Source organism: Bubalus bubalis, chromosome 16, assembly GCF_019923935.1.
Source record: "Bubalus bubalis isolate 160015118507 breed Murrah chromosome 16, NDDB_SH_1, whole genome shotgun sequence".
NCBI classification, from domain to species: domain Eukaryota; kingdom Metazoa; phylum Chordata; class Mammalia; order Artiodactyla; family Bovidae; genus Bubalus; species Bubalus bubalis.
In genome coordinates this window covers 23,698,703-23,725,610 of record NC_059172.1, presented here as the reverse complement: position 1 = coordinate 23,725,610, position 26,908 = coordinate 23,698,703, and the positions used below count along the sequence as shown (strand labels likewise).

Genomic DNA, 26,908 nt, shown 5'->3' with positions numbered 1-26,908 from the left:
AAGCAGCACATTCTTGCTGGATGGGGGTTGGGGGAGGGGGGTATTATTCTGGGCACAGCAAGTGTTTTATCTGCAATTGACAAGTCCCCAATCCTCCCAGCTTCTGTTTCTCCCTACTTAAGACCTGGGTCACAGTATTTATTTACTTAAGTGATGGAGATGAAGGCAGGCTTAACGCTGGCCACCTGTCAGAACAACAGTGACCTGCCTCTTAAGGGGATTTTGGCATCCCCCAGCATCTTTATAAGACAAAAGGAGCTGGGGAGAGAATGTAGAGAAAAAATTCACTAATTGAGCTTGAAAAAAGATGGTGAGATGAAATGTAAAGACCAAAGGGCAAGAGAGGCTAAGATCCATGGGTGCTGTTTAATGCGACTTGAAAGAATACAGCCCCCTTCCTGTTCTGAGATTAGATGGGATTTTGCAAACTAAGAGACCCAAACTGAAAAATCAGCCTCCCTGATCTGCCTCTAGCAAATGCCCTTGGCATTCTTCATGTTCTTTTTTTTTAATTTATTTTTTAATTGGAGGGAAATTGCTTTACCATGTTGTGATGGTTTCTGCCATACAACAATGCAAATCAGCCATAAATACACATATATCACCTCCCTTCCCTCCCCACACCCCAGCCCTGCAGATCACAGAGTGCCTGCCTGGCCTCCCTGTGTTAAACAGCAACTTCTTACTGGCTATCTAGTTTACACACGGTGGTCTAGAATAATGGAAATAAAAACAAAGATAAACAAATGAGACTTAATGAAATCTAAAAGCTTTTGCACAGCAAAGGAAACAGTAAACAAGATTAAAAGAAAACCCTCAGAATGGGAGAAAATAATTGCAAATGAAACAACTGACAAAAGATTACTCTCCAAAACATATTGAGCTCATACAGCTCAATGGGTAGAAGACCTAAATGGACATTTCTCCAAAGAAGACAGATTCTTGTAAAGAGGGATCATTAATGGTTTCCAACGACTGCAAACAGACACACTTTCTCAGAAACAATGCTCTTGTAGGTAAGAAGTCGACCGGCAGGTCCTACCTGGAGAATCTCAAGGCAGCACTGGAGATGGTATCTAACAAGCGTGTGTTACCACTTACTAAGATGCCAGGCAGTGATCTCCACATTATGTAACATAGACCAACAATGTACAACGACATCATCATCATCACCATCACCCCCATTTTACAGGAAGGGTGAGTACCCAGCCAAAGGTATCCATGCCAGTTTGAGGGGGAGCCAGGTGCTGGGGAGCCAGGCACTGGCTCTAGGCTCTGTGCTCTTCTGCACCACACTGTGCTAGGCTTCAAGTGGGAAGGATGTGGTTCAGCTGGCTGCGGTCATAAAGCTCTGTTCAGTGTGCTTCAGCAGGTCCCTAGGTGAGGGACAGGGGAGTACCCCGCGGCCCCATCAGTCTTCTATCAGCTCTTGGATGGCATTCTCTGTTCTGTCCTATAGGTAGGGTGATGAACAGGGAATTGACTAGAGAGTCAAATAGACCTTCCATTTCCCTAGGGAATGAATTTGAAGCTTCCATTTTCCTAGGGAAAGGGATTTAACTTTTGGAGTCTCAGTTTCCTATCTAAGAAGTGGGGCTTATGTAACCTCTCCCAGGATTCTGAGACCCTGATGCTGGGGAAGATTGAAGGCAAAAGAAGAGGGGGGCGGCAGAAGATGAGATGGTTGGCTACCCTCACCGACTCAATGGAAATGAATTTGAGCAAACTCCAGGATATAGTGAAGGACAGGGAAGCCTGGAGTGCTACAGTCCATGGGGTTGCAAAGAGTCAGACAGGAGTTGGCAACTGAATAACAACAACAGAAACAAAATAGGAAACCGACTCAGCAGAGAGCCTGGTGACAGAAGGATAGAAAGCGCACGATGTCTAATCTATTTCTGATGTTTCCTTGTTATAAGGCCCAGCGGAGAAAACGTCTGGCCTTGGGACAGTCATCCTGGGCCCCCCGGAGGCAGTTCACACATATGGAATGGTGAACCTGGACCAGCTGAAGGAAGCTCTGTCTGAGCCAGTCCACCCCATAGATTAACAGACTGGGCCGCTTCCTGCCCCCACACAATGGAAAGCAATTTTAGTAAGTGCTTAGCTTAATTAGTGTCCAGACGTGCTCTCAAGGGCTGGGCACGCACACTTGTCATCGCGATCATCCACCTGTCTCTGGAGAGCCTGCTTTTCCAGAAGTCTGGGCCTAACTCCCTACACTGTAACCAGCTGAAATTCCCATTTGGTCAATGCTCAGTTCAGCATCCAGGGAATGAGCCTGAAATCACCACCCTCTTCTGCTGATGCAGTAGGTCAAGGAAGTATGGTTAACCTCCACAGCACATCTCAGCTACTAAGGTCATGGACCACTTCTGGCTCTGGGTGGCTGGCCACCCAAGATACTTCATGAGTATTAACAGTATGACTCTGAGCCAGAATTCTGGCCTAGGACATTCTCTGTAATTTGTTGGTACTGAAATCCAAGAATTCTTTTCGTGGGTAGGAAGGCAGGAGGATGTGTTAGAATGCTACAATCCAACAGGCACTGGAATGCAGACGTATGGAATACATTGCAGATTCAAGATCACACTGCTTTTCTTTAATGGCTCTTCCAGAGAAAATAAAAAAGACGTAATATGGTTCTCCCCACCCGGCCCCCTGCTGCCTCCTGGCTGCTGCAACATTCTAGTGGTGCGCGTGCCCAGTCTCTAAGTCATGTCTGACTCTTTGCAACCCCATGGACTATAGCCTGCGAGGCTCCTCTGTCCATGGGGTTTCCCAGGCAAGAATACTGGAGTGGGTTGCCTTTTCCTCCTCCAGGGATGCTAGTGGTGGACATTACTTATTTTTAAAAAAAAGTGAGGGGAGGGGGGGATGGTGACTGCTCCTGGGGACAAAAGGGATCATGCACGGGTTACTCCGTTACCCACTGGTTTGTCTTCTCATTCCCACACACATGTCCACAACAGTCCCTCTTCTGCACAGTCCCTCTGTTCCTATAGACATTACAATAGCTAAAGATGAAATCCTCACCCTCTGAAATCTACAGCAAGATAGATGACAGCATGATGGAAGGAAAGAGTACACTGAGTGCCTTATCGATCGACCTGCCAGCCCGTGAATGGAAGGTAATAAAAATGTATTGAAAATTAGAAAAAAAAAAGTCACTTATTCTAATTCCTCTGAAAGGGAGTACCAGTGTTGCATATGAATAAATCCCTCTTTCCCCAGGACTAAACTACCACCCTCCCACCAGCACAACCCTCCAAACAGCCCAGATTTAAAAATCTTGCAATTTTATTTGCATATAAAGGCCGCTAGATATAGAATATCACAATAAATTTAAAGAAACAACTGCTTTCCTAAATGTCATTAACAAGATAACATAAAATAGAATAAAGCTCAACAGCATTTACAATGGGAAAACAGAAAGGACTATTAGCGACAATATTTTGTGCTAGCGAAGATTGCATCAACACACAGTGCAAAATGGGGGGTGGGGAGGGAGGAGGACGTAAGGAGACAATTCAGGGCATTTAAATATAAAGGACAACTAAGCCTTATTTTAGTTAGCTTCCATTGCATCCATTTAAATCTATACACGCCTGCGAGTGTACCTAGATTTAACTCAAGCTCTTTAAGACCTTGAGTTCTGAGAACATGCGTCAGCTCCTTCGGACTTCTGATGCTCCACGATCAAGCATCCCTTTACAGTTGTACTGTCCTTGGCAATATTTAACCCCTAACTTAGTCATAATACACAAAAAATATTTATATATATAAACCCATATTGAAAAGGAGTCTGCACGCTCATTTTTTTTTTTAAACTGCATGAAATACCTGCTCTTGACAGATTCCATTTCCATGTTTTTAAAGCTAAAATAATTTAAAAGAAACAAACAAACGATGAGACCTTGTATAACCACAATATGGATCTCACTAGCTAAGCCATCCTCTAAACGAGAGCTGTTTTTTTCCCTTGACACAGCTTGCTTTATAGTGAGAGTGTGAAGGGAAGTCTTTTCCACGCCTACTTTTGTTGCAAAGATTTCTCTAAATCTGGGCCACGTCTGCAAAAAAGAAGCATTCCCAAGAAAAACAACAACAACAAACATCATAAAAATAAAATACTTCAAACAATACTCTTAAACTGTTGTGCAAATCTGGGTGGTTTTTAAAACACTGCCTACCTGCTTTATTTCTTTTTTTTTTTTCTTTTTCCAGCTTAAAGCATATTAAAATAAGACTTTTATCACCTTTTCAAAAGAAAGCTTGGCTGTCCTTTGGCGAACACTAACAATTTACAATGGCGTGGCCTTTGAGAAAACAGAAGTCATTTTACAAATTCACAACGCTCTTTTGATTCCAAATGGATGCCCCATTTTAAAAATAAGGAAGAAGAAGCATAACCTCTAGCATCATTTGTGTTCCAGCAATTTACAAAAAGAACTCACAGGATCTGGAAATAAACAAGGAAGAGAATGTAAGTTTATAATTAGAAAAATGGCAGTTTTTTTAGACCTTCCCTCACATTCCAATTGGGTGTCTGGAGCTTCAGGAACCCTGTGGGTTTGGAAGGTCAAATATAATTGGAGGGTTGGTCGGTTGAAAGCTGACTGTACACGTTGAGGCATTGATGTACGTTGTGTAACCGTCGGTCATAATGCCGTAACCTGTGGAGAGAGGGTGTCACACTTACTGTGAAATATACAAATGATAGTGACTCTGTGCAGGACTATCAGACAAGGAAAACAAAAAAGTCTTTGCCAGTGGGCAGTGCGATGAAATTCAGTGGAGCCCCCTCTGGATGTTACAGCTTTCAGAAGCTGCCTCCCGATTTTATTTTCTTTAAAGGGGGAATCCTCTACTTCAAAGAAAAGTGATTCCTTTTAATTTATTTCAACACTCGATTTGTAGAGGAGAGGCTGTGATTTCTTTACTAGTGAGAATAAAGAAAAAACATTTTTTCCCCCTCTTTTTTCAAATGTGATTTTCATTTCAAAGCCCTGTATTAACTATTGAGTTCCAGGGAAGAAGATGAGTAACGTAAACTCCTCAAGGGGGCAAACACATCCTTCACTCAAACCCAAATGGGCTTCAAGACAGGTGAGACTCACGCAGGGTATTGCACTGGGAGTTGAGAGACATGAATGCCTAGCTTCCTTATTTATAAAATAAGCTCTAAACTGCCCCAATGAAAGTTAACAATAAGTTATCTTTTCAAAATGAATTAATTTATTTGGCTCCGCTGGGTCTTAGTTGCAGCATGCAGGATCTTTGGTTGTGGCATGTGGGATCTAGTTCCCTGACCAGGAATCAAACCTGGGGCCCCTGCATTGGAAGTGCCAGAATCCTAGCCACTAGACCATCAGGGAAATTCCAACACTAAGTGATCTTACTGTCACCTACAAATTGGTGTTTGCCAAGGGCATTTGCCATCTGCCTCTGTGGAGATGGAATCCTGTGTTGCTGTAGCTGTTGACTTTCAACATGCCCTGAAGGCAGGTCAGGATGGAGAGTGAGGCACTCTGTGCTCCAGGGAAACTGGTGGAACAGGTCTTTAGATAGTTAAGATATTTTCAGGAACTGATTTCATGACCCCAATCCTCTGTTGTTCGGTTGCTCAGTCGTGTCCGACTCTTTGTGAACCATGGACTGCAGCACTCCAGGCTTCCCTGCCCTTCACCATTTCTGGGAGTTTGCTCAAACTCATGTCCATCAAGTCGGTGATGTCATCCAACCATCTCATCCACTGTCTTCCCCTTCTCCTCCCACCTTTAATCTTTCCCAGAATCAGGGTCTTTTCTAATGAGTCAGCTCTTCGTATCAGGTGGCCAAAGTATTGGAGCTTTAGCATCAGTCCTTCCAATGAATATTCAGGACTGATTTCCTTTAGGATGGACTGGTTGGATCTCCTTGCAGTCCAAGGGACTCTCAAAAGAGTCTTCTCCAACAGCACAATTTCAAAGCATCAATTCTTCAGTGCTCAGCCTTCTTTATGGTCCATCTCTCACATCTGTACATGATTACTGGAAAAACCATAGCTTTGACTATATGGACCCCAACCCTTGCATCTCTTCATATCTAGAAAAGCAGTAAATCCCTTCATGGTGACATCAGCTCCTCGTGACTAGCAAAAAAGCTTTTATAAAGCAAATGCTTGATTGCACTGAATGCCCCCTTCACCAAAATCTTATATATTGACATTCCTCTACTACCTCTTTGGAACAGTTTCTCAGTTATCTGAGGTGCTGTCTCCCAGGCTGCAGTTCTCATTTTGCTCCAAATAAAACTTAACTCAAAACTCTCATGTTGTGCATCTTTTTAGTCAACATTTTCTTACTTGAATTGTGTGACTTTGATGTTGAGTTCCATTTTATTCAAAAGAATCAGTAATAATCAAATATCTGGGGTCTTCCTGGGTAGCTCAGCAGTGAAGAATCTGCCTGCAATGCAGGAGACTTGGGTTCAACTTCTGAGTCAGGAATATCCCCTGGAGAAGGAAATGGCAACCCACTCCAGTAATCTTGCCTGGAAAATCCTATGGACAAAGGAGGCTGGTGGTTTACCATTCTTGGGGTCACAAAGAGTCGGACACAACTTAGGAACTAAATGAGAAACAATCAAATGTCCAGGTGGTCTGGAGAGATGCCACCACAGGACACTGCTTCCTACACTTCTTATACCACTGGACCCTGGCTCAAGCGAAAACACTTCCCATCGGCAGTATAAATCTCTTGAGACCTATGAGAAGAAAGCTAAGCAAGTTTCTCTGGGCCTTTGGTATGTGTATTCATATCTCTTATAAATTTCAACATGTTGAAATTTTTAGCACGTTTGCAGATTCGCACATGTCCCTGGATACCTTATATTTTGTCTTACAGCCTCTGTAATTAAGTTTGTAATTCTATGTCGGTAATCAGGTTCTTATGGTACACAAGACTACATATGTGAAAAAAGAAATTTATCAGGACTTATACAAATAACTGATAAGGCTTTTTTTTCCCCTTCCATTTGCTAAAATTTCTCTAAATAAGCCTGTGGAGAGCTTAATGAGGGTCAATGGAAAAAATCTCTTAAGAAAAGAAAAGAAGCATTTAAAATGTGCACTGTTTAGTTCTGGGGTCATAAAGTCTTGTTATCTCTCTCCATCAAGAGGCTGGTATTTGCCCTCTCTCTGCCCTCTTCAGCTGTCTTAAACGAATAAAAGCGAGACAAGTTTATTTGAATATGATCTCCTTCCTTTTAAGCAAGTTTATTATTTAGGGACTTCAGTGGAATTCCCCAATTGTCTGGCTACTTTAAAGCTAATTAATAATTTTTTTTAAAAAGGATAAAATGCAAACTTATAGGGGAGGATGCAGAAATTCATAACTGCTCCCTAGAAATGCTATTTAGACATGATCTTCCATCCTTCTTCTACTCCCAGCCTGTATCAGGCCTTAGAGAAGTGCCCTCCTTTCCAAAGAGTGTGGCTCAAAGTCAGGGCAGGATGATATCCACTCTCAGGGAGCTGGCCCCTTGCTCTCCATCTACACAGCTCGTGCCTGCACTCGGAGCAAGCTGGATTTTCTCTGGCCCCAGTAGGATGATTTTCAATATGCTGTTTATTACCCACCTAGCCAGGAAGCCACTGGATTGAGAACTTTGCAAAGCAAACTTTGGTTTTTCACAGTGCCAGGCCTAAATTCCTCACCTGCAGGTTCATAAATAACTCAGAGTAACAGCCGTAAGTGAGTGAATATGGAGGCTGCTCACATACACACACTCATTGCACACAAACATATGTAACCAGGAGACGATGGTACAGCCACAAACCTAAGGCCTGTCTGTCCCAAGGCCTAGGGACCCCTGGTTTGAAAAAGTGAGGAGAGACAAAATCTAGGGCCTCCAGCGAGGCTTTCAGATTCTATAAACTTGCCTTCACAGCTTACCCTGAAAGGCAGAAAACAGCAACTTGACCAGTTCCCATCTAGGGGAGATTTAATTATGCCGTTTAACCTCAGCCCCAACTAAAAGCACGGATGATTTCTGAGAAGTCTGAAATGGTTTTCTGAGCTTAGTAAGGACAAGTCTACCTACAAATGTGTAGCTTCTGCCACTTCTGTATCTTTCATTGCATGTACAAAGTTATTAATATTTTTTGGAGAAAGTCTTGTCTTGTGTATATTCCATATGAATTATAATATTTATAGGTAGGAAGAGGCCAAGGACATTATTTAGTCTAAAATCCAGGCCATTTCTTCTAATGCTCTTAAAGAGAAAATCTGTCCTTTATTCCATCCATGCTGCTCTGCAATAGTGGTTATCAAACACTCTTCATCAGAGCCCTGGGATTCCAGAAGTCATCTGGGGTTAGTGATGGGTTTCCCAAAAGGCGGACCAGACTCGGTTTCTTACTGTTTATGGAGGAGGGCATGGCAACCCACTCTAGTATTGCCTGGAGAACCCCGATAGACAGAGGAGACTGGTGGGCTACAGTCTATGGAGTCGCAAAGAGTTGGACATGACTGAATGACTGAGCACACACATTCCGCTTAAAAGAGAGCAGTTCTCCACAAAATACTTCTCAGCTTGAAAGCATTCCACAGGTAGAGTTTGGCAACCACCACTCCAGTTATTCCCGGTAACTAAGGTCTCCATTGTGGAATGAGATCATGGCTAATGACTCATAATGCTATGAACCCCTTTCTTCTGGTCTTACCTTCATGGATTCCACCAAACACATGGAGTTTGGGCCGGACTCGCCTCTGGACTGTGTTTAAAAGCTCCACGCAGCCCACTCTCTGAAGCTCCTTTGGAACCCAGTCTCGAAAACCTAAGGGTAAAATGCAATCAATACTCTTAATTTTCTGTCTTCAGGTAAGGTTTCATTTAGACTTTCAGGAAGCCATAACTCACAGAAGGTTTATTACATTATCTGTAATCCTAGCCTCCCCATTAAAGCTTACAATGGCTTTTAAGGAACTTTTCACTCGTCACTTTGTCTTCTTTAGGATCTTGAAAAAAAATTTTTTTTTTGGTTTCCATTTTTTTTCTTCCGTTAATTAACATTTTTTTTTTTCCCCTCCCTGTGAGGGATTTGATTTATTCAGCCATGGGCTTCAAATCTTCCTCATGGGCCCAATGACATTTATTCCCGGCAGTCCCATACTCTCTCTTTTTCTCTCAATTCAGTTGCTTTCTTTTTAAAATTATAGCTCTCTTAGAGCAGTCTACTTCCAAGATGTAGACTTTAAAGAAGAAGGGCTAGGAGGGACTTCCTATAAACTGGCCACAAGATACCTTGTTCTCTTTATTTTTATTATCATTTTTTATCTTTGGCAGCACAGTGTGGCATGTGGAATCTTAAGAGTTCCCCAACCAGGGATTGAATCTATGCCCCCTTGCAGTGGAAGTACAGAGTCCTAACCACTGGACCGCTAAGGAAGTCCTTGTTCACTTTCAACACATCAACTCTTAACCCTTGGTGGTTCCTGATGACCCAAGCTTGGGAATGCCAAGCTCTTCCTCTGGTCTCCTCTCTAGCAACCGGGCAACCACGGTGACCCCATGGTGGCAATGCAGTAAGCTGGGGCTGATGGACTACCTTCACGTAAAAGCCACTTAGTTCTATGCCTAATGCAGAAAATCCATAAAAACTGACATCAATTATAGCAAAAGTCAGCTACTGAATGATTATGGGCCCAGAATGGAATCCAATCGCCTCAGTGGGATGGGGTGTTAGGAAAGCAGACAGGCCAAAAGGCTAAGTCCTAATCAGTGAGAACACACACCATTGCTCCATTAGGTGATTTCTACCACTCAGAACTGATCAGGCAGAAAGGGAGAGGCCAGCTCACTCCACTTTGTTTGGCAAAACAGTAGAAATGAAGTTTTAACATCTCTATAAAGACATGCTGACTGGGGAATGGCCAGAGAATATGGAAAAGCGTGGAATATAAGCAAGGGGCCCTATAAAAAATTCAATCAGAGATTTCAAAACTTTGCTAATTAGAGGAAAAACTTTAATCCACAGTGATTGGCATATTCCCTCATGGATTTTTTTTTTTTTTTTTTTTTTGAAGAGGGAAAACATCTCATTTCATATATAATCACCTGAGAAAGTGTCTTGCTGGTATCATAATAATGAAGTCCCATGTGTCACGGTTCCTTTCTTAACAGGAAAAGATTCAAGGCCAATCCCCACATCCACCTCCTACCTCCTAGTCCAGAATGTTCACAAGAATTCCCAGTTAACTATACTGATTAATGTTCAGCTTTACCTAATGAAAACGTTGCCTGGCTTTTTATTAATAGAGCTTCTCTGATAGCTCAGTTGGTAAAGAATCCGCCTCCAATGCAGGAGACCCCGGTTCAATTCCTGGGTCGGGAAGATCCCCCTGGAGGAGGGAAAGGCTACTCACTCCAGTATTCTGGCCTGGAGAATTCCATGGACTGTATAGTCCATGGGGTCGCAAAGAGTCAGACACGACTGAGCGACTTTCACTAACATTTTGGAACTCTCTGACGTAGATCATTCTCTGCTACATGCACAGCCACTCTCTAAGTTACTCCAACTTTACTACAAAGAGAGAGATGGTAGCCTCTTTATTAAGAGTTCCCGGATGGGGGTGGGATGAATTGGGAGATTAGGATTAACATATATACACTACTGATACTATGTATAAAATAGATAACTAATGAGAACCTACTGTATAGCACAGGAAATGCTACTCAATGCTCTGTGGTGACCTAAATGGGAAGGAAATCTCCCCCCAAAAGAGATAGATGTATATGTGTAGCTGATTCACTTTGTTGCACAGAAGAAACCAACACGATATTGTAAAGCAACTATACGCCAATAAAATTAATTAAAAAAAGAAAAAGAGTTCCTGGAATGTATGAATTCTTTAGAGGCCAGAATTCAGACTGACTGCCACTTGCTTTTGTACCTAAGCTAATGACTTTGTTAACAACAAATCAATTGTTCTGTTCGAAGTTATTTTCCTAATAATACTTCAGGCATGTAAACATTTCTATGCTGAGGATGTCGAAGTCCCTGACAGTAAGCAGCCTTAAGAGGATCAAGTCCAGACCTAACTAGGTTACTCAGGGAAAGGATCGAGTTGGCTAGGATTTGGTCTCTGTAGTGTCTCTCTATTTAAATCACGCTGAGCAGAATACTTAGCCAACAATTTAATGACTTAGTCTCCAATGATTGCAAAACAGGGAAATTAATTACTTATGACTTGATAAAGGTTACTGATAAGTATAACCATGTAAAGTACGGAGAAGGTGGGGGTCGGGTAGGGAAAAACCACAGGGATGGAGATTCTGAAGCTTTGAAAAGTAGGGAAGTGCTGATCTTGTGCAAATCTGTATAAATTCCCCGTCTGCAACAGAACCGGCTCCTTGTCTTGTTTTCCCTTCACTCCTCTTTATGAAAATGTGCCACCGTGGCTCATGCCCTGGTCCTCCCTTCCGCTGTTTCTTTGTGAAACACACAGCACTTCCCTTGTCAGGGCAGGAAGGCAGCACTAAGCGGTGTGGGTGGGGAGGGGGTAACATCCATGAAGATTAAATTCACATTAGGGGATATGCGTTAGGTATTTTTTATTTTTCAGGTTGACAGAGGAGGGAAGTGACATGGACAGCAACCCCAAACCGCAGGGAAAAAGTTACAAAAATCATTCATTTTTGCATTGTTTTCCCCCTCTCTCCAAACCAAGAGGATCAAGAAAACTTTCTTAGCACTGAACATTTAACAATTTAAGATGATAGATTTCATGTTATCTGGTTTTTAATACAATTTTTTTTTTTTAAAAAGGAAACTCTCCTACTATAAAGGAAACATCTGGATTGTCTGAGAATATCTTCGGGTGACAAGGCTGTGCCAGCATAATAGACACTCAGTAGATGAGAGGATCAGGGTGGTGGTCCTGTTTGAAAAGGGGCTTCCCAGGTGGCTCAGCAGTAAAGAATCTGCCTGCCAAGCAGGAGATGTGGGTTCAATTCCTGGGCCGGGAAGATCCCCTGGAGAAGGAAATGGCAACCCACTCCAATATTCTTGCCCGAGGAATCCCGGGGCAGAGGAGCCTGGTTGGCTATAGTCCATGGGATCAAGAGTCAGACACAACTTAGTGACTAAACAACAACAAAACCTGTTGAAAAATATTCTGCGGCTAAACCAAACCACTAACAAGCACACGAATCATTAGAAGATAATTATATAAGTCAAATAATCATCTTCTGGCCCACAGTCTGGGTAACTGAAGGTAGCTGTGGTACATACTGGCAATCTAAACCTGGATGCAGCTTCACTGTATCTATAAGATCCAGCATCTTTACGTAAGGTTCAACATACTGTGCTGTGCTTAGTCGCTCAGTCGTGTCCAACTCGTTGCAACCCCATGGACTGTAGCTCACCAGGCTCCTCTGTCCATGGGGATTCTCCAGGCAAGAATACTGGAGTGGGCTGCCATGCCCTCCTCCAGGAGATCCAGGAATTGAGCCCAGGTCTCCCGCATTACAGGCAATTTTTTTTTCCGTCTGAGCCACCATAAGTCCTTACTTAACACTTTGGCTTAAAAAAAGAGAGAGAAAAAAGATTCTTTTCCTGTATAATTAGCTCAGTGTTAAACTTTTAAAGATCTCCTAGGTTCCACTATTTCAAGGAAAAGGAAAATGAGTTCCTTTGAATGAAAGATTCCATCATTTCATTACCATTCAAAAGCCCTGTGATTGGGAGGTCTGTGTCTTCCTTCCATTCCCCACCCCACCCCCTCACTCCAAAGTGAATACAGTTCTTAAAATAAATGATCAAGCTCAAAGGACTGTGGTGCTCTATGCTCATTTGATTTTTTTCCTGAGTTGACTAAATCAAAAAATTTAATTTCAAGAACACCTGTAAGCCCAGCAGAACTGCTGAGTTTAATTATCATACTGGGTTTCTTTAAAGACATTGACTTTTCTTTTTTCGATCACTTTTTTTTTTTTTTTGAGGAAAATGATAATGTCCCTGAAGCATTAGTCATTATGCTTGGGAAAAAAAGGCATCACAGATAACAAAAGGACACCTTTGCTTCACTTACCTAGAGGAGGTCCGTGTGTCATGAGTATGTCAATGCCCTCGGGGATGAGGTTCCACTTGTCCAGCAGAGATTGACCTCTGGGCAGGTTAAAGCCCCATCCATTAAACCACGGGGTCCTTTGGGGGAGATAATGTACATGGTATCAGGCCAGCAGAGCCACATGTCCGCTCTACACGATTTCTCTCTCACACATTCATTCCCCTATGGTTTGCATTGCTCTCTTTTCTCTTTCTGATGGTTGGCCCTGGCAGCAGGATGCTTTTTTGTTGACTGCTTCAAATCCAGTGCATCTGAAATCAAGTGTGGAGCCTATGAATTGTTCAACTAGAAAGGGGCACAAGAGCCTTTCCAGTGGAGACTTTCCCAGCAGACCTCTATCAAAATCTTAACAATGCTTTGTCTTCCCCCAAATCTCAGTGCTTCCGAAAGATGCCCAACCCAGATCTGAAGCCTATCCACTCTTGCTATAGTGCCTCAGGGCTAAAAAATTTCATCACTCTCCCTTCTTCCTCACCATCACTATGGAAGGGCTTCACCAGAAAGATTCTTACTGAAATTCTTGGAGAAATAGACAAGCGCTCTGAAGGCAGAAACCTGTGCACTTTTGAGATGTTTTGAACATCCTGGACTGAGAATGCTGAAAAGAGTTGGGAGGCGGGGGGCTCTGAAAGGTGAGAAGGGACACAGGGAACAAAAACTCAATGTGGAATTTTCCCCCATCACCGAAAGGAAGACTTCTGGGGACATTCTTGGTCACTCTGGAATCCATTCTCCTGACACCAAATGCATGCATTCCACCCTCTCAGGGATGTCTGCTCTAGGAATGAGTCTCTGAGATTGATGCTCTACATCGATGGTGTCTTCGTCCATCCAATGAGGGTTTCTAACTGGAGCTGAAAATGTCTCTATCATTTATAACAACGGGAGAATGATCATTTTTCTTCTATAAGTACTACAGACTAAATCACATCAGCACCCAACAGTGCCCAGTGCTGTCCTGTTCCCAAACATCTAGATGTAACCATTATTTTTCAAAACCAATTCTCTTTTGTGCTGCAGGAAAATTCTAATTTACTAGGGTATACACGTCAAGGACAAGTTGGTCAGTTTCCTGGCTAAGCCCAACTTTTCCCTTCAGCTTAAGCTGCCCCGTCCATGCCCACTGAGAGAGGTAACCCTGTGTACAAGGGCGCCTGGTTTGTTACAGATAATAAAATGGGGGCATGACTATTTAAAGCCAGTCATGGGTTAGACTAATCAGTGACTCTCAAGACTCTGCACTCAGAAACACTTAGCCATCATTCTTTTGGGGGTGGGCATGCATAGTCAAGGGGCTTCCCAGGTAGCGCTAGTGGTAAAGAACCTGCCTGCCAATGCAGGAGACATAAGAGTTGTGGGTTCGACCCCTGGGTCCAGAAGATCCCCTGGAGGAGGGCATGGCAATCCACTCCAGTATTCTTGTCTGGAGAATCCCATGGACAGAGGAGCCTGGCGGGCTACAGTCCATAGACTCACAAAGAGTTGGACACGACTGAAGCGACTTAACACACACACGTGCATGGTCAAGGCCAGAGGTGAAAAGATGGCACCTGACAGCCTGGTGAAGATCCACCTTAAGGGGAGAACCACACCTGAGGTGGCTGAGAGTAAGTTTCAGAGATAACAGACTGTGTGGCCTCAGCTAGAAAAAGAGAAACCAAGGAAATATCTGACTTGGTTCCTAACCAAGTCCCTAAGCCATCCTCAGAAAACTTACTTGTAATAACAATAGCTATTCAATAACAATCATCATTATTAAAGCTATTATTTAGTGAGTGTTCACTCCATGTCAAGGTACCACTCTAAGTCCTTTATTTGTATTAACACATTCAAAGCTCACAACAAGCTCATGAGATAGGTGCTCTTACTAAGCACATTTTACAGATGAGAAAACTGAAGTACAGAGCGGGCAGGTAAACACAGCCGATGAACTAGACAAAAACCCAAGCAGTCTGATTCCAAAACCAAGACTTGTAATCACCATGCAATTCTCCTTCTCATACGCAACCTGGATTAATTTACTTCTTGCCATGAATAAGCCTGCCTCTGTATTCTTTCAAGTTTGAGTGTCTTATTGCTTGTAGTCAAATGAGCTCTGAACCAGAATAGGACATCAACTGCATGGTTCTGAAATCCAGCCATAAGATGCTGAAGTGCACAGGGATGGTTTCTGCCTATGAAAGTCATCCTCAGGATTTTGTTGGAGCAGCCTAAAGAGAGGGCTTCCTTGGGTGGCTCGGTGGTAAAGGACCCAGCGGCCAATTCAGGATATGTGGCTTCGATTCCTGGGTCAGGGAGATCCCTTGAAGAAGGAAATGTCTCCTACGTTGGCAGGCAGTTTCTTTTTTCTCATCTGTAAAAAGTGGATTGCCATTTTCTTCTCCAGTAACTCATTCTTGCCTGGAAATCCCATGGACAAAGGAGCCTGGTGAGCTACAGTCCAAGGGGTCACAAAAAGTCAGACATGACTTACTGACTAAACAACAACAACCAAAGACAAGCCATGGTTTCATTTCTGGGATCCTAACTTGAGAAGTATGGAAGCCTAGTATTGCCCGGGAGCTATTTTACACCATGCAGATAGTTTGTGGTTGAAAAAAAAATCACCACAAAGAATGCCAAGCCAAGAAGCAGAGTGCCTTGAGGATCTTGTTGGCATGGGAAACCACATTTTTCTTCCAAGTATATAAGCCACCAAAATCCTTTTCTTCTTATTAGTTTGAGTTAGATCCTGTTTCTTGCAACTAAAATAGTTCTAATATATACAGTTACTGTATTTAGTATGGTGGTGGTGGTTTAGTCATTAGTGTTCATTGCTCAGTCGTGGCCAACTTTTTGTTGGACTGTAGTCCAGATCTCGTGGACTGTAGCCCTCCAGGCTCCTCTGTCCATGGGATCTCCCAGGCAAGAATACTGGAGTGGATTGCCATTTCTTTCTCCAGGGGATCTTCCCGACCCAAGATCAAACCCAGGTCTCCTGCGTTGCAGGTAGATTTTTTACCGACTGGGCTAGCCGAGAAGCCCATAAATGACCTATGTATCTGTGGTTGGCAATCATTATCCACACCCCAAGATATCCATGTCCTAATCCCCGGAGCCTATAAATATATTACTTTTCATGACAAAGGGGGATTAAAAGTCTGCCAATGGAGTTTAGGACCTAACCTTGAACTATGGAGTGGAGATGATCCTGGATTACCTAGGTGGTTCAGCGAAAGCACAAGGTCCTTAAAAGTGAAGAAGGCAGGCAAAAGAGATTAAAATGATGCAGTGTAAGAAACAATCAACTTGCTGCGGCTGGCTTTGAAGAGGAAGGAAGAGGAACACAAACTAAGGAATGTGGGCAGTGTCAAGAAGCTGGAGAAGGTAAGGAGAGAAAACAAAGGCTCTCACAGAGACTCCAGAAAGGAGTACAACCCTGGTGACACCTGGATTCAGCCCAGTGTGACCACTGTCAGATTTCTGACCAACAGACTGAGAGGTAATAAGTATGTGTCGGCTTAGGTAAATGGATAAAGAAGATGCGGTATACATATACAATGACTACTACTCAGCCACGAAAGAGAGTAAATGTTTCCCACTTGCAGTAACATGGATGGACTTGGAGGGTTTTATGCCACGTGAAATGTCAGACACAGAAAGACAAATACTGTATGATACCACTTAAATGTGGAATCTAACAAATACAACAAACTAGGGAATGTAACAACAAAAAAAGAAGCAGATTCACCAGATATAGAGAACACGTTAGTGGTTACCAGAGGGGAGAGGAGGAAGGAGGTGCAATACCGAGAGAGGGGAGCAGGAGGTGCAAACGGTTAGGTGCACAATAAGCTACAAGGATGTGTTGGACAATGTGGGGAATATGGCCAATATTTTATAATAACTATAAATGGAGTATAACCTTTAAAAATTGTGACTATATTGTACACCTGTAACATGATATTGTACAACTATACTGCAATTTAAAATATATTAAAAATAAATATATGTTGTTTTATGCCACTAAATTTGTGATGATCTGTTATAACAGCAACAGAAAACTAATAGAGTATCAAACTGTCTAGTTATAAAATCTAGGGACTAAATAGGGACTTCCTTGGTGGTCCAGTGGCTAAGACTGTGCTCCCAATGCGGGGGCGGGGTTCGATCCCTGGTCAGAGAACTAGATCCCATTTGCTGCAACTAAGAGTTCATCTGCTGTAACTAAGACCCAGCACAGTCAAATAAATAAATGAACAAATAAACAAAATATACTTGAAAAAAATCCACAGATTACGAGCGGCCTGAGACTCACCTGGTACCCAGTGTACATTCAATCAACAGGCCTTCCACAACCACACTGTCTGTGACCCTTTCAGACCTCAATGAGCCAACCTTGCTCTCTCTTGACTTTTAGGACTAGCCTGTCTTCAGGATCTTCAATATTTTCATTAGAGTCTAAAAAGAGCTTTGCCAGTTTGGGATGCCCATCTTTCCCCTTTATTATACAATAATGATCTGCTTCCCAGATTTGTTTTAAAAGTAAAAAGAGAGAGAAAAAAAAGGCAAGTTCAGAACCCAGTGAAGACTTAGTGAGCATTCTGGCATGAGAGAGAGGAAAATAAGCAAAAACATCTGTTTTCCTGGATTTTGAAAACAAGCTTCTGGGCCGATGGGTCCTGTCTGAATGGTGAATAAAGAAGGGTTTGAAAGAGTCCCAAGCACACCCAAGTCGTTGGTACAATGAGGGGCTCTGATTTCACTGCCGGAGTCTGTCCAAGGGCAGTCAGCCCCTGAACCCCTAGGGTATTCCAGCGGCTTCCAGAGTCAAAGGAATGGGACACTCTTTCCAGTTTTTCCTGATAGAATTTTCTCTTAGAAACCCACAGCCATATTCCCCCACGAAATGCTCAGTTTTACAAGGGCTCTGTAACAGATTAAGACAGGCCCATGGTCTAGAGATACCTTAAATTTTATTTGGTTAATGTTAAGCCTATGACAAAATCCAGATGGTTCCAAGTTAAGGGTAAACTTTGAAAATGTTTGGCTTTTCTTTTGACTCAAACCTGTATGTGCACAAGAGCAAGAGAGAGGTTAAGTTGTATGAAAAATAACATTTATCAAGTCCCTGATATGCTTGCTTCCCTGGTGGCTTAGACAGTAAAGAATCTGTCTGCAATGTGGGAAACCCAGGTTCGATCCCTGGGTGGGGAAGATCCCCTTAAGAAGGGCATGGCAACCCACTCCAGTATTCTTGCCTGAAGAATCCCATGGACAGAAAAGCCTGGTGGGCTACAGTTCATGGGGTTGCAGAAAGTTGGACACAACTGAATGAACATAAAGAAATATGCTTTCTGTAGGGGTCTGGCTTTACATAGACTATTATATTTATTAATAATTTCTTATAACAGTCCTTGATATTGGTATCAACAATCCTTGATATCGAAAAAATAATCCTTGATAATCCTTAGGTATTATCAGCTCTGTTTTTAGATAAAAAGCCTGATGATCAGTGATGTGCAGTCATTTATTCATGTTCCCAGGGTTGGCAAGAGGCAGAACCAAGATTTTAACCCAGATCTGTTGGCTTCAAAGCCTGTGTTCTCTCTGTGCACAATGCAGAACTAAAATCTTGCAGCCCAGTTTTCATTTGGCTTTCACATATATAAACAAGGCTGATCAATACAGTCTCTGAGGCTGTGCATTGCGTAACTGCAGAGGGCTCCATGGCACTGTGATGGAGGTGGCTCTTAGTGAAAATTCAGTGTGACTTCAACAATGCTGGATGCTTTCTGTTCCTCTGGATCCTCCAGATCAGGCCTTTTCCATAAGACAGTGACCAATAAATGGGAAAAGCAGCCCAGTGATGGGCTCTAGAATTATCCCAGCATGGTACAATAAATGGGACATATAGAAGTGGGAGACCTGTGTGCTCATTTGCATTCTGGAATCAATTCACCAAGGCACAAGACCTTTAGATAGGAGAAAGAACCTCAGTGGGCCAGTTTCTTCATCTGAGCAAAGAATGAGTGGGTGGATGCCATTACAGGAGTTCAGGACTGCTTTTGGACTTCCCTGGTGGGTCAGATGGTAAAAGAATCTGCCTGCAATGCAGGAGACCTGGGTTCAATCCCTGGGAAGATTCCCCTGGAGAAGGGAATGGCTACCCACTCCAGTATTGCTTTTAGGCTACAGAAATGTTATGCAGAGGCCCCAGACCCAAAGCAGGTACATGCAGGGGTGTTCTTGCTGAGGGGGAAGGGGCTCCAAACCTGCTCACTCCCTCAGCTCCCTCCTCCTTTCTGACTTACACCTCTGAGCACAACTGGCAAAACCTAGCATTTGATGATCTTTCTGTGATCTAAAAACCACCAAATTCTATCACTCTCTGCAGCCTATCTATGTTCTGAGTAAATGCTGCAAATTGCACTCAATGAATTACCTAAACTGCCTGTAAGGGACCAAGTCCAGTGTGGGAGAAATAGCCGCACAGAGTGGAGACTGACCGTGTCAGCGTCAATGAATAATGTTTTATCCAGTTGAGTTTCAACCTGAAACACGAAACCCCAGCGGTAAGCCCATCAGGGGTTCACTGGAAAATGTGTGCGCAGCCAATCTCCAGTGGCCCACAATGAGTTTTGTTCTGTAGCAATGGGGAGGCAAGAGGGGGAAGGAGGAGGAGGGGAGAATCCACAGGAACAACGTCTACTGCCTTGGCCAAGGACTTAATAATTAGCTGTGACTAACAAATGCCACCTGGGAACCGACTTGTAAGAAAATGCCCCACAAAGCACCCCACTGCCAATGGGCCAATCCGAGCCCACGACCGCCCCTCCTAGACAGGGATCAGAAAGTCCTGGAAGGAAGGGGAGGTCGTCAGCTGCCTGAAGCCAGTGGACCAAAGACCCAGATGGATGGACGCTCGAGATGCTGTCAAGGCACCCTCCCCCTTGTTCTCAGAATTACAGGCACTTGGCCTCTCTGGGCTGCGAGTCCAGGGGCAGGTGCTATGGGAGTTCACAGAGGCAGAACTTGTTCCGAACAATGTCAATACAAAACAGGTTTGTTCTCTGGAAGCAGGCTGAGATGAAATCGCTGCAAAGGTCATGTGTGTTTGCCATACACAATCCTGTGGGGCAGGCGGAAGGGAGCTGCCGGAGCATAAATCCCAGGTTTGGACAGGTGAATGGCTGTTCACTCCCCCACCAACTCCAGTGGGGGCTGGGCGCACCCCAGCAAAGCAGGATTTGGAAACGAACAGTTGGTACTTGTTCAGCTCAGATGGGCTACTCAGGTTTACAGCCCTGGTGTTGGGCAGTGCCAACAATTCCCCAAGGGCTATGGGACCAGGGCAGGGTGCATCACCAAGGTTTGGGATTCTTAATGAAGACAGTTGCCTCGGTGCCCCCCTGCAGAGATTAGGGCTGGAAGCACTAGGCGGGATTCTGCACGAAAGCTGTAAAGGGGAAAAGTGCAAGCTCAGGGAACACCCGGATTTAATTAAGAGCTGGAGGGTTGGCTGTGCCACTTAAAACTACAAGAACCTGGGGGTTTTGTACAAGTTAGCCATTCTTGTTTTGAAGGCAGTAGGTACAATACACATTCAAGTCCCAGGTCTATTCACTGGCTGGCTTCTCTGACTCTTAGTTTCCTCAACTTTCAAAAAGTAACAGAATATCTGCCTAAGTAGATAAAGTGAGACGATGTAATTTATGTAAAACTTTTGGCAGAGAACTGCCAGAGAATATTAATGTGCAGCTTCTAATTTATATATGCTGTATACTGACAGTGTGTGAGATGTATATATACACATGTGTACAGACATAATTGTTCACGTTATTTTTTTCTCTCTAGAATTTCCCAAGCTATGGCTCATCAAACCCTAGACCCCACTGCACCAGACTCTGGAAGAGTCCCCAGTGCACAGGCAAGCATTACTAGATGGCTAGATAGTGCCTGATTTCCTCTGGCTGATTACTTATTAAAAGGCACTTCCTCAGCTCACGTCTGAGTGGAAGTTTTTCAGAAAGGCACTCCCTTGCTTGGTGGCTGGCTCAGTCTTGCATAGACAATCCGGTGGAATGTGAGAGCACAGGGCAAAACGGTTAGTCAAGGCTGCTTAGCCGGCAAGTACAGGTGGCTAGATTTTGACAGGATTTTAAATTGGGGAAGTTCAAGGAAGGGGGTTGCTCTGGGTCCCTGGAATATTTATAATAAGGGGGCTCAGAGAGGTTCCGTGGAGGAATCGACACGCTACTAATTAAAGCCTTCACTGCCGCCTGGCGCCTCTGTGAAGCAAAACTCAGGAACCAGGAGCCAGTTTCCACATTCCCTTTCTTTTCTAAATGGTAGAGCTTCAGAATCGCAACCTCCTCCACACCGGGCACTCCCGGCCGCCATTGGCCCCTCTGACTACACATCACATCAGGTCCGAGAGAAGCTAATTTAACCACCGCTGGTTAAAATCACACCGCACTTCACAGCGCCTTTCACATGCCATGAAGCTGTCATGATAATTCTTGATCTCTGGCTCACCTGACAGCTTAGCCCTCCCTTGACTGCAAAGCTTCCCGTCAGTTAGAAATAGCAGTTTCCCTGGCACCAGATGTGTCATCCTGAATACCCAGATGAAAGGCAGACACCTGCCCCGCTCCCCTCCTTGCTTCCTTTTCTCTCCACAGCTCTGGAGTTTGTTTAAGAAGCCAGGCCTCTCCCTCCCCGAGAGCCTCCACTTGGCAGCCTGGGAAGTTACTCTCCTATGCAATTAAAAAGCTGTCTTGCATTAGCCCATGGAAGGTCGTGCAGCAAAGAGACGCACGCGGTAACTGACGTCGCTAGAAGAGAGACGCAAAGCTGAATTTCAAGGGGAGACTGACACCCCTGGGCAGCTGCCTGGGAAGCCTGCCTTACCCAAACCACGGGCTCAGCTGCCTCCAAAGGGCAGGGCCAGCTTCTCTCACACCAGCTGTCTAATCCCATCACTTCACTATGGCCTGGTAGCTTCGCCTTTCATTATGATTGGGATGAAAAGAGATACTGTGCTGATAAAGGGCAGGCCTGGATGAATAACATGGTCGGTTGCCATAGACAGGACAAGAGCAAATCACAACCAAGGTGGTCACCTGAGGCCCATGAGCTACAAGTAGAGGTTTTGTAATCCCAGTCAGCACACACCTCTGTCTTGACAAACAGGCTGACGGCGTCCTCTTTTTGTAAATAACGAGGAGCAAGTGTCAGAAATAAGCCTCTGCTACCATTTTCCTCTCTTGATGGAAAGGACATGATGTAAGCAGAGTTTGCTTTAGGAGCCAAGATAAAAAAAAAAACACTCTGACCTGTTTTTGAACTTGGTGTGCCCTGAATTATTAAAAATAATGTTACAGCATCTGCCTGGCCCTCCGAATCATACCTGCTTTTAATCTTCAAAACAAGTTCACAGCAGGAAGAGAAAGATTTTCAATCGGTTTCCTTCCCATTGGGCTGTGACGGAGACTGTTCCCATCCATCAAGGAAAGAATCCGACAGGGGAAAGGAAAGACCGTGGCAGGACTTCTGTCTTGGTGGGTAGGTGAGGCGGCCTTGGGGTTATGCCCTGATGCTTCCAGACATGGCTCTTGGTTTGTCGACTAGGAAATCAGAGGACGGGGTACCAGGGCACCTGACCAGGAGGGGCCTGCATCCGAGCGCCCCCAATGCGACCTGTAGTAATTGACATCTAATCCCCAGCAGGGAGAATTCCTCAAAGAGGGGCATCACAGCCAAGTTTGAAAGAAAAAGGAGGCTCAGTGGATAGAGAGAAGTAGAAAAAAGAAAAGCAGAATTTATTTTCTCTAATAAGTTTTATTATAGTAAAATAAAAATATATAGCATAAAATTTAATATTCTAACCATTTGTGAGTGTCTAATTCAGTGGCATTAAGTACATTCACAGTGTTGTACAACCATCACCACTGTCCATCTCCTGAGCTTTTTCACATGCCCGATAGCAGATGTGACCCACGGACAATAGCTTCCTGTCGCTCCTCCCCGCAGCCCCTGACAGCCACCATCCTACTTTCTGTCTCCACAAATATGACCACTCCAGGTGCCCCATGTAAGTGGAATCTTACTGTATTTGTCCTTGTGGGTCTTGCTTATTTTGCTTAGCATCATATGCTCAAGATTCATCCAAGCTGAAGCATGTGTCAGAAATTCATTCCTTTTTACAGCTGAAAAAATTCCACTGTATGGGTATACAGCATTCACTTTTTTTTTTTTCCATCTAAGGTTTCTGAAAGTTCAGGATGTGCCAGGCACTAAGCTTGGCCATAAGGCATCAAGGATGACAAGTCTGAGTTCCTTTTTGCAGCAAGTGCACAGATACTGGGTTAAAAGCTCAGAGGATGGGATCGGTATGGTCCTTCTGGGGCATTTAATCACTCAGCAGACATGACCTGCATGCCTATAGTGAGCCAGGGTCTCGCAAGGTCGTTGCTGGGAATACAAAACTGAATACAGTTTCCAGGATAAACCCATGGCTCACCATTTCATAGGTAAAGTTGCCCTGGACTAGAAGTCTTTAAATGCTGATCTTCTTTCCTAAGTAACCTAATTTCTGAAGAACTTGGGGGAACACCAAAATGATCTGAGAATGAACCAGCAATTTCAAGTGCAGACTGGACAGGAGGGGACCAGGGGCAGAGCAAGCAGGACTTTGGGGAGAGGTGTCTCCTTCCACGTCCACCCCTTAGGAAGACTCCAGGGCTAATACCAGAAACACGAAACAGAACCACATCCTACCAGAGAACAAGCCTGGCAGGGCAGTGTGTGTCACACGCCTGGCTGGCTTGAAAGCACGGGACAAACAGGACAGGGTAGGAGGTGGGAAGAGTGCCAGGTACTCGGCAAACTGTGCAGACAGAACCTGCCCCCACCCCACTATCCTGCAGACATGTCACAGACACCTAGTCGGAAGGGAGTCTTTATGTAGCTTAGGTTTCCTAAAAGAGTAAGAAAACGAGGAAAGGTGGCTTTGGGGTTAGCTGGATATGATCGCGTTACACAGTGAACTCTTTAAGAATTGACGTTAACAGACAGGAATGGACTGATAAAATCTCTGCTCCCAAATAGAGAATAAAACAGTATTTTGTTGTGTTTTGTTTAGAACATGTCTGTGTTTAGTGTGTTTTGTCACACATACATTTTGTTTTTGCTGGTTTCTTTTTATATAATTTAATATTTGAGGGCACCAGGGGGAGGACTGCACTGGTAAGAAAGCCTGACCCTGAAAAACAGACCCAAAGAGAGTAAATGATCAGAGGGCCAAAACCAATAGGCAGCCACTCGTTAAACACAACAAGGAAGACTGGAAGTTCAATGACTTCCTTGGCCTGGTTCACCACTGCGTCCCGAGCACCTGGCCCAGAGCAGAAACTTAAGTATTTGTCAGCTGAACTGAGCTAAGAATGAGTGTTCATGAGGTGTTTGTAACTTCATGAGAAAATGTGCTTTCCCTGATGGTCAGTGGAAAAGCCAACTTGCAGATCAGGATGAATCCAAGGATGTAAAAAAATGCTTAGAAAAAAGAAACAGATCAACATGCTAAATGGTAATCTCAGAGGCTACAGAAGAATCAAGAATGATTTTTCCCCCCTTCTATTTGTCTATTATTCTTTACTTTTTCTATACTGAATTATCATTGTGGGGGGGGGGGGTGGATTTTTTTTATCCAGTGTGAAATGACTATAGGCTTCCTCAGTGGCTCAGCTGGTAAAGAATCTGCCTGCAATGTAGGAGATGCGGGTTCGATCCCTGGGTCAAAAAGGTCCCCTGGAGAAGGAAATGGCAACCCTTCAGTATTCTTGCCTGGGAAATCCATGGACAGAGGAGCCTGGCGGGCTACAATCCATGGGGTCACAAAGTGTTGGACACAATTTAGTGACTAAACCTAAAATGTCCATATAGTCAAATGCAAGTTGAGCATGGATGGAAAGGTTTGGAGGATCCGTAATCTACTTAGACTGCAAAGCGGTTTCTTCCAGAGGGTGAAGAAATTGATGGATTTAGGGGACTTGAGCTCAGGAAGCTGGCACAGGGCTTGCCATCTTTATCTCCCTTCCTCATTGCCACTTGTAGGGATGGAAAGGTGTGTTGAGCATGCATTCACACACGTAGGTAACATTACATATAACTGCATACACTATGCTGCTGTTGCTGCTGCTAAGTCGCTTCAGTCGTGTCCGACTCTGTGCGACAAATCATTCTCGCATTTGTTGTTCACAACAACCCCGAGTGGTGGGCCAGGTATTAATTTTAGAGAAAATGGTGTACAGAAACAGGAATTTTAGTAACTTGCCAAAGTCACCTATAGCTGAGGTGCCAAGGACACAATTCTATAGTCCAAAGGTTTTCAAGTTTATCGTGTGATCTCAGTATACTCATCTATACAGTAGAGATAACAAGACCAACCACGCAGGTTTGTTGTGAGCACTGACTGTTATCCTATATGTAATGCATTCAGCAGTGTGTCTGCCCTATATTAAGAATTCAATGTTAGCTCTTACCATTATTATGAAAGCTAATATTATAAATATTGATATCACCAACCCTTTGGTTTTTGTTTCCTAATTTATCTTCTTTGTACCCCCACAAAGTGTATCTCTCTCTCCATTTCTCAGATTTAGACTATAGGTACCGAAGAAATAAGTACCTCTATTGTAAAGCAATGAGTGACCATCTGAGTTCAGGTGAACCAGCTTTAGATAACGAATGGGAAGGCGCTGACTTGGTGTCTGAAGACCTGGGCCCTAGTCTGGGCTCCTCCAACTTACTTGCTACAAATCCTTGAGCAAGAAACCTATCAGATCTCCTGTTTCCATGACTGCAAGGAGGATAACGACTTTGATGAAACTTGCAAGCTTGTCACACAAATGCCTACATAAACAAGTTGCAACTACATAAAAATGCCTTCTGATGAAGTGCCTTGGAATTCCCATGTCACTGGCTGTCTGTGTTGCCTGCTCATGCTGTTTGAAAAGCTCAGAGGAACCAGAGTAAGTGACAAGTAGGTCAGATGTAAGTTAAAGTGCTGGCCTCCATTTATCTACCATTTTGGCTCTAAACGACTGGTTTCAATCCAGACCGATTTAGTAAAGTGAGAAAACTGTGACCACAAACTGGCAGGACACACAATCAGAGGAATGAGTGAGACGCTTAAGCTGCCCCTTCAATGCAGAGGTTAAAGCGAGTAGACAGACCCAGTGTCTCTGTCACTGTGTGCCAGCCAACCATATATTATTAATTGGGCTCAGCAAGCATTATCCAGCACCTTCCACTGCAAGGCTCTGGCAAGGCCTCCAGGGATCTACATACAATGCAAGACCAACCCAACCTGCCATCTGGTTGGGATAACGAGATAGTCATAGGCAAGACTGTCCTCCCATCTCTGCCCATTAAAATTTGACTGAGCCCTTAACACTCAACTCGTATTTTCCCTAAGAAGCTTGCCCTGATCCCCTTGGCACTTTCTTTAATCGTCATTTGGGGAATTTCTCACACTCTGCATTATCCCTTGCTTGTGTGTGTACGTGTGTGTTTTAACTTATTTCCTATTTCCAATAAGCAGGTGAATCCAATTTGTGCTATGACGGTCTCTGTATTCCCCAATGGATTGTCCTATTTATACTGGGAACCCCAAGATCTAGCACTGTACCTGGTATATGACAGATGTCAGGAAAATATTCATAATAATGAAAAAAGCAAAAGGAGTTTAGAATAAGGGCCCAAGGGAGTAATCCAAATAATACGTGTGTCTGGAGGTTAGACTGGAGCAA

At 43.9% G+C, this 26,908-nt stretch overlaps 1 protein-coding gene and 1 non-coding gene across 3 annotated transcripts in view; both read right to left on the bottom strand.

Moving 5' to 3' along the window:
• Window positions 1-3,282: 3,282 nt before the first annotated feature.
• Window positions 3,283-26,908, bottom strand: part of MPPED2 (metallophosphoesterase domain containing 2) — a 209,231-nt gene continuing 185,605 nt past the window's right edge. For both annotated transcript variants that reach the window (XM_025266287.3, XM_006060827.4), the window contains exons 5-7: window positions 13,077-13,192; window positions 8,708-8,821; window positions 3,283-4,676 (exon numbers count right to left, since the gene is read on the bottom strand). In XM_025266287.3, the coding sequence (XP_025122072.1) occupies window positions 4,558-4,676; window positions 8,708-8,821; window positions 13,077-13,192 (349 nt within the window). In that variant the 3' untranslated portion in view covers window positions 3,283-4,557. The remainder of the gene's footprint in view (window positions 4,677-8,707; window positions 8,822-13,076; window positions 13,193-26,908) is intronic.
• TRNAG-UCC lies at window positions 5,305-5,378 on the bottom strand. The gene has a single exon. It is a non-coding gene; the product is annotated as a tRNA-Gly (tRNA).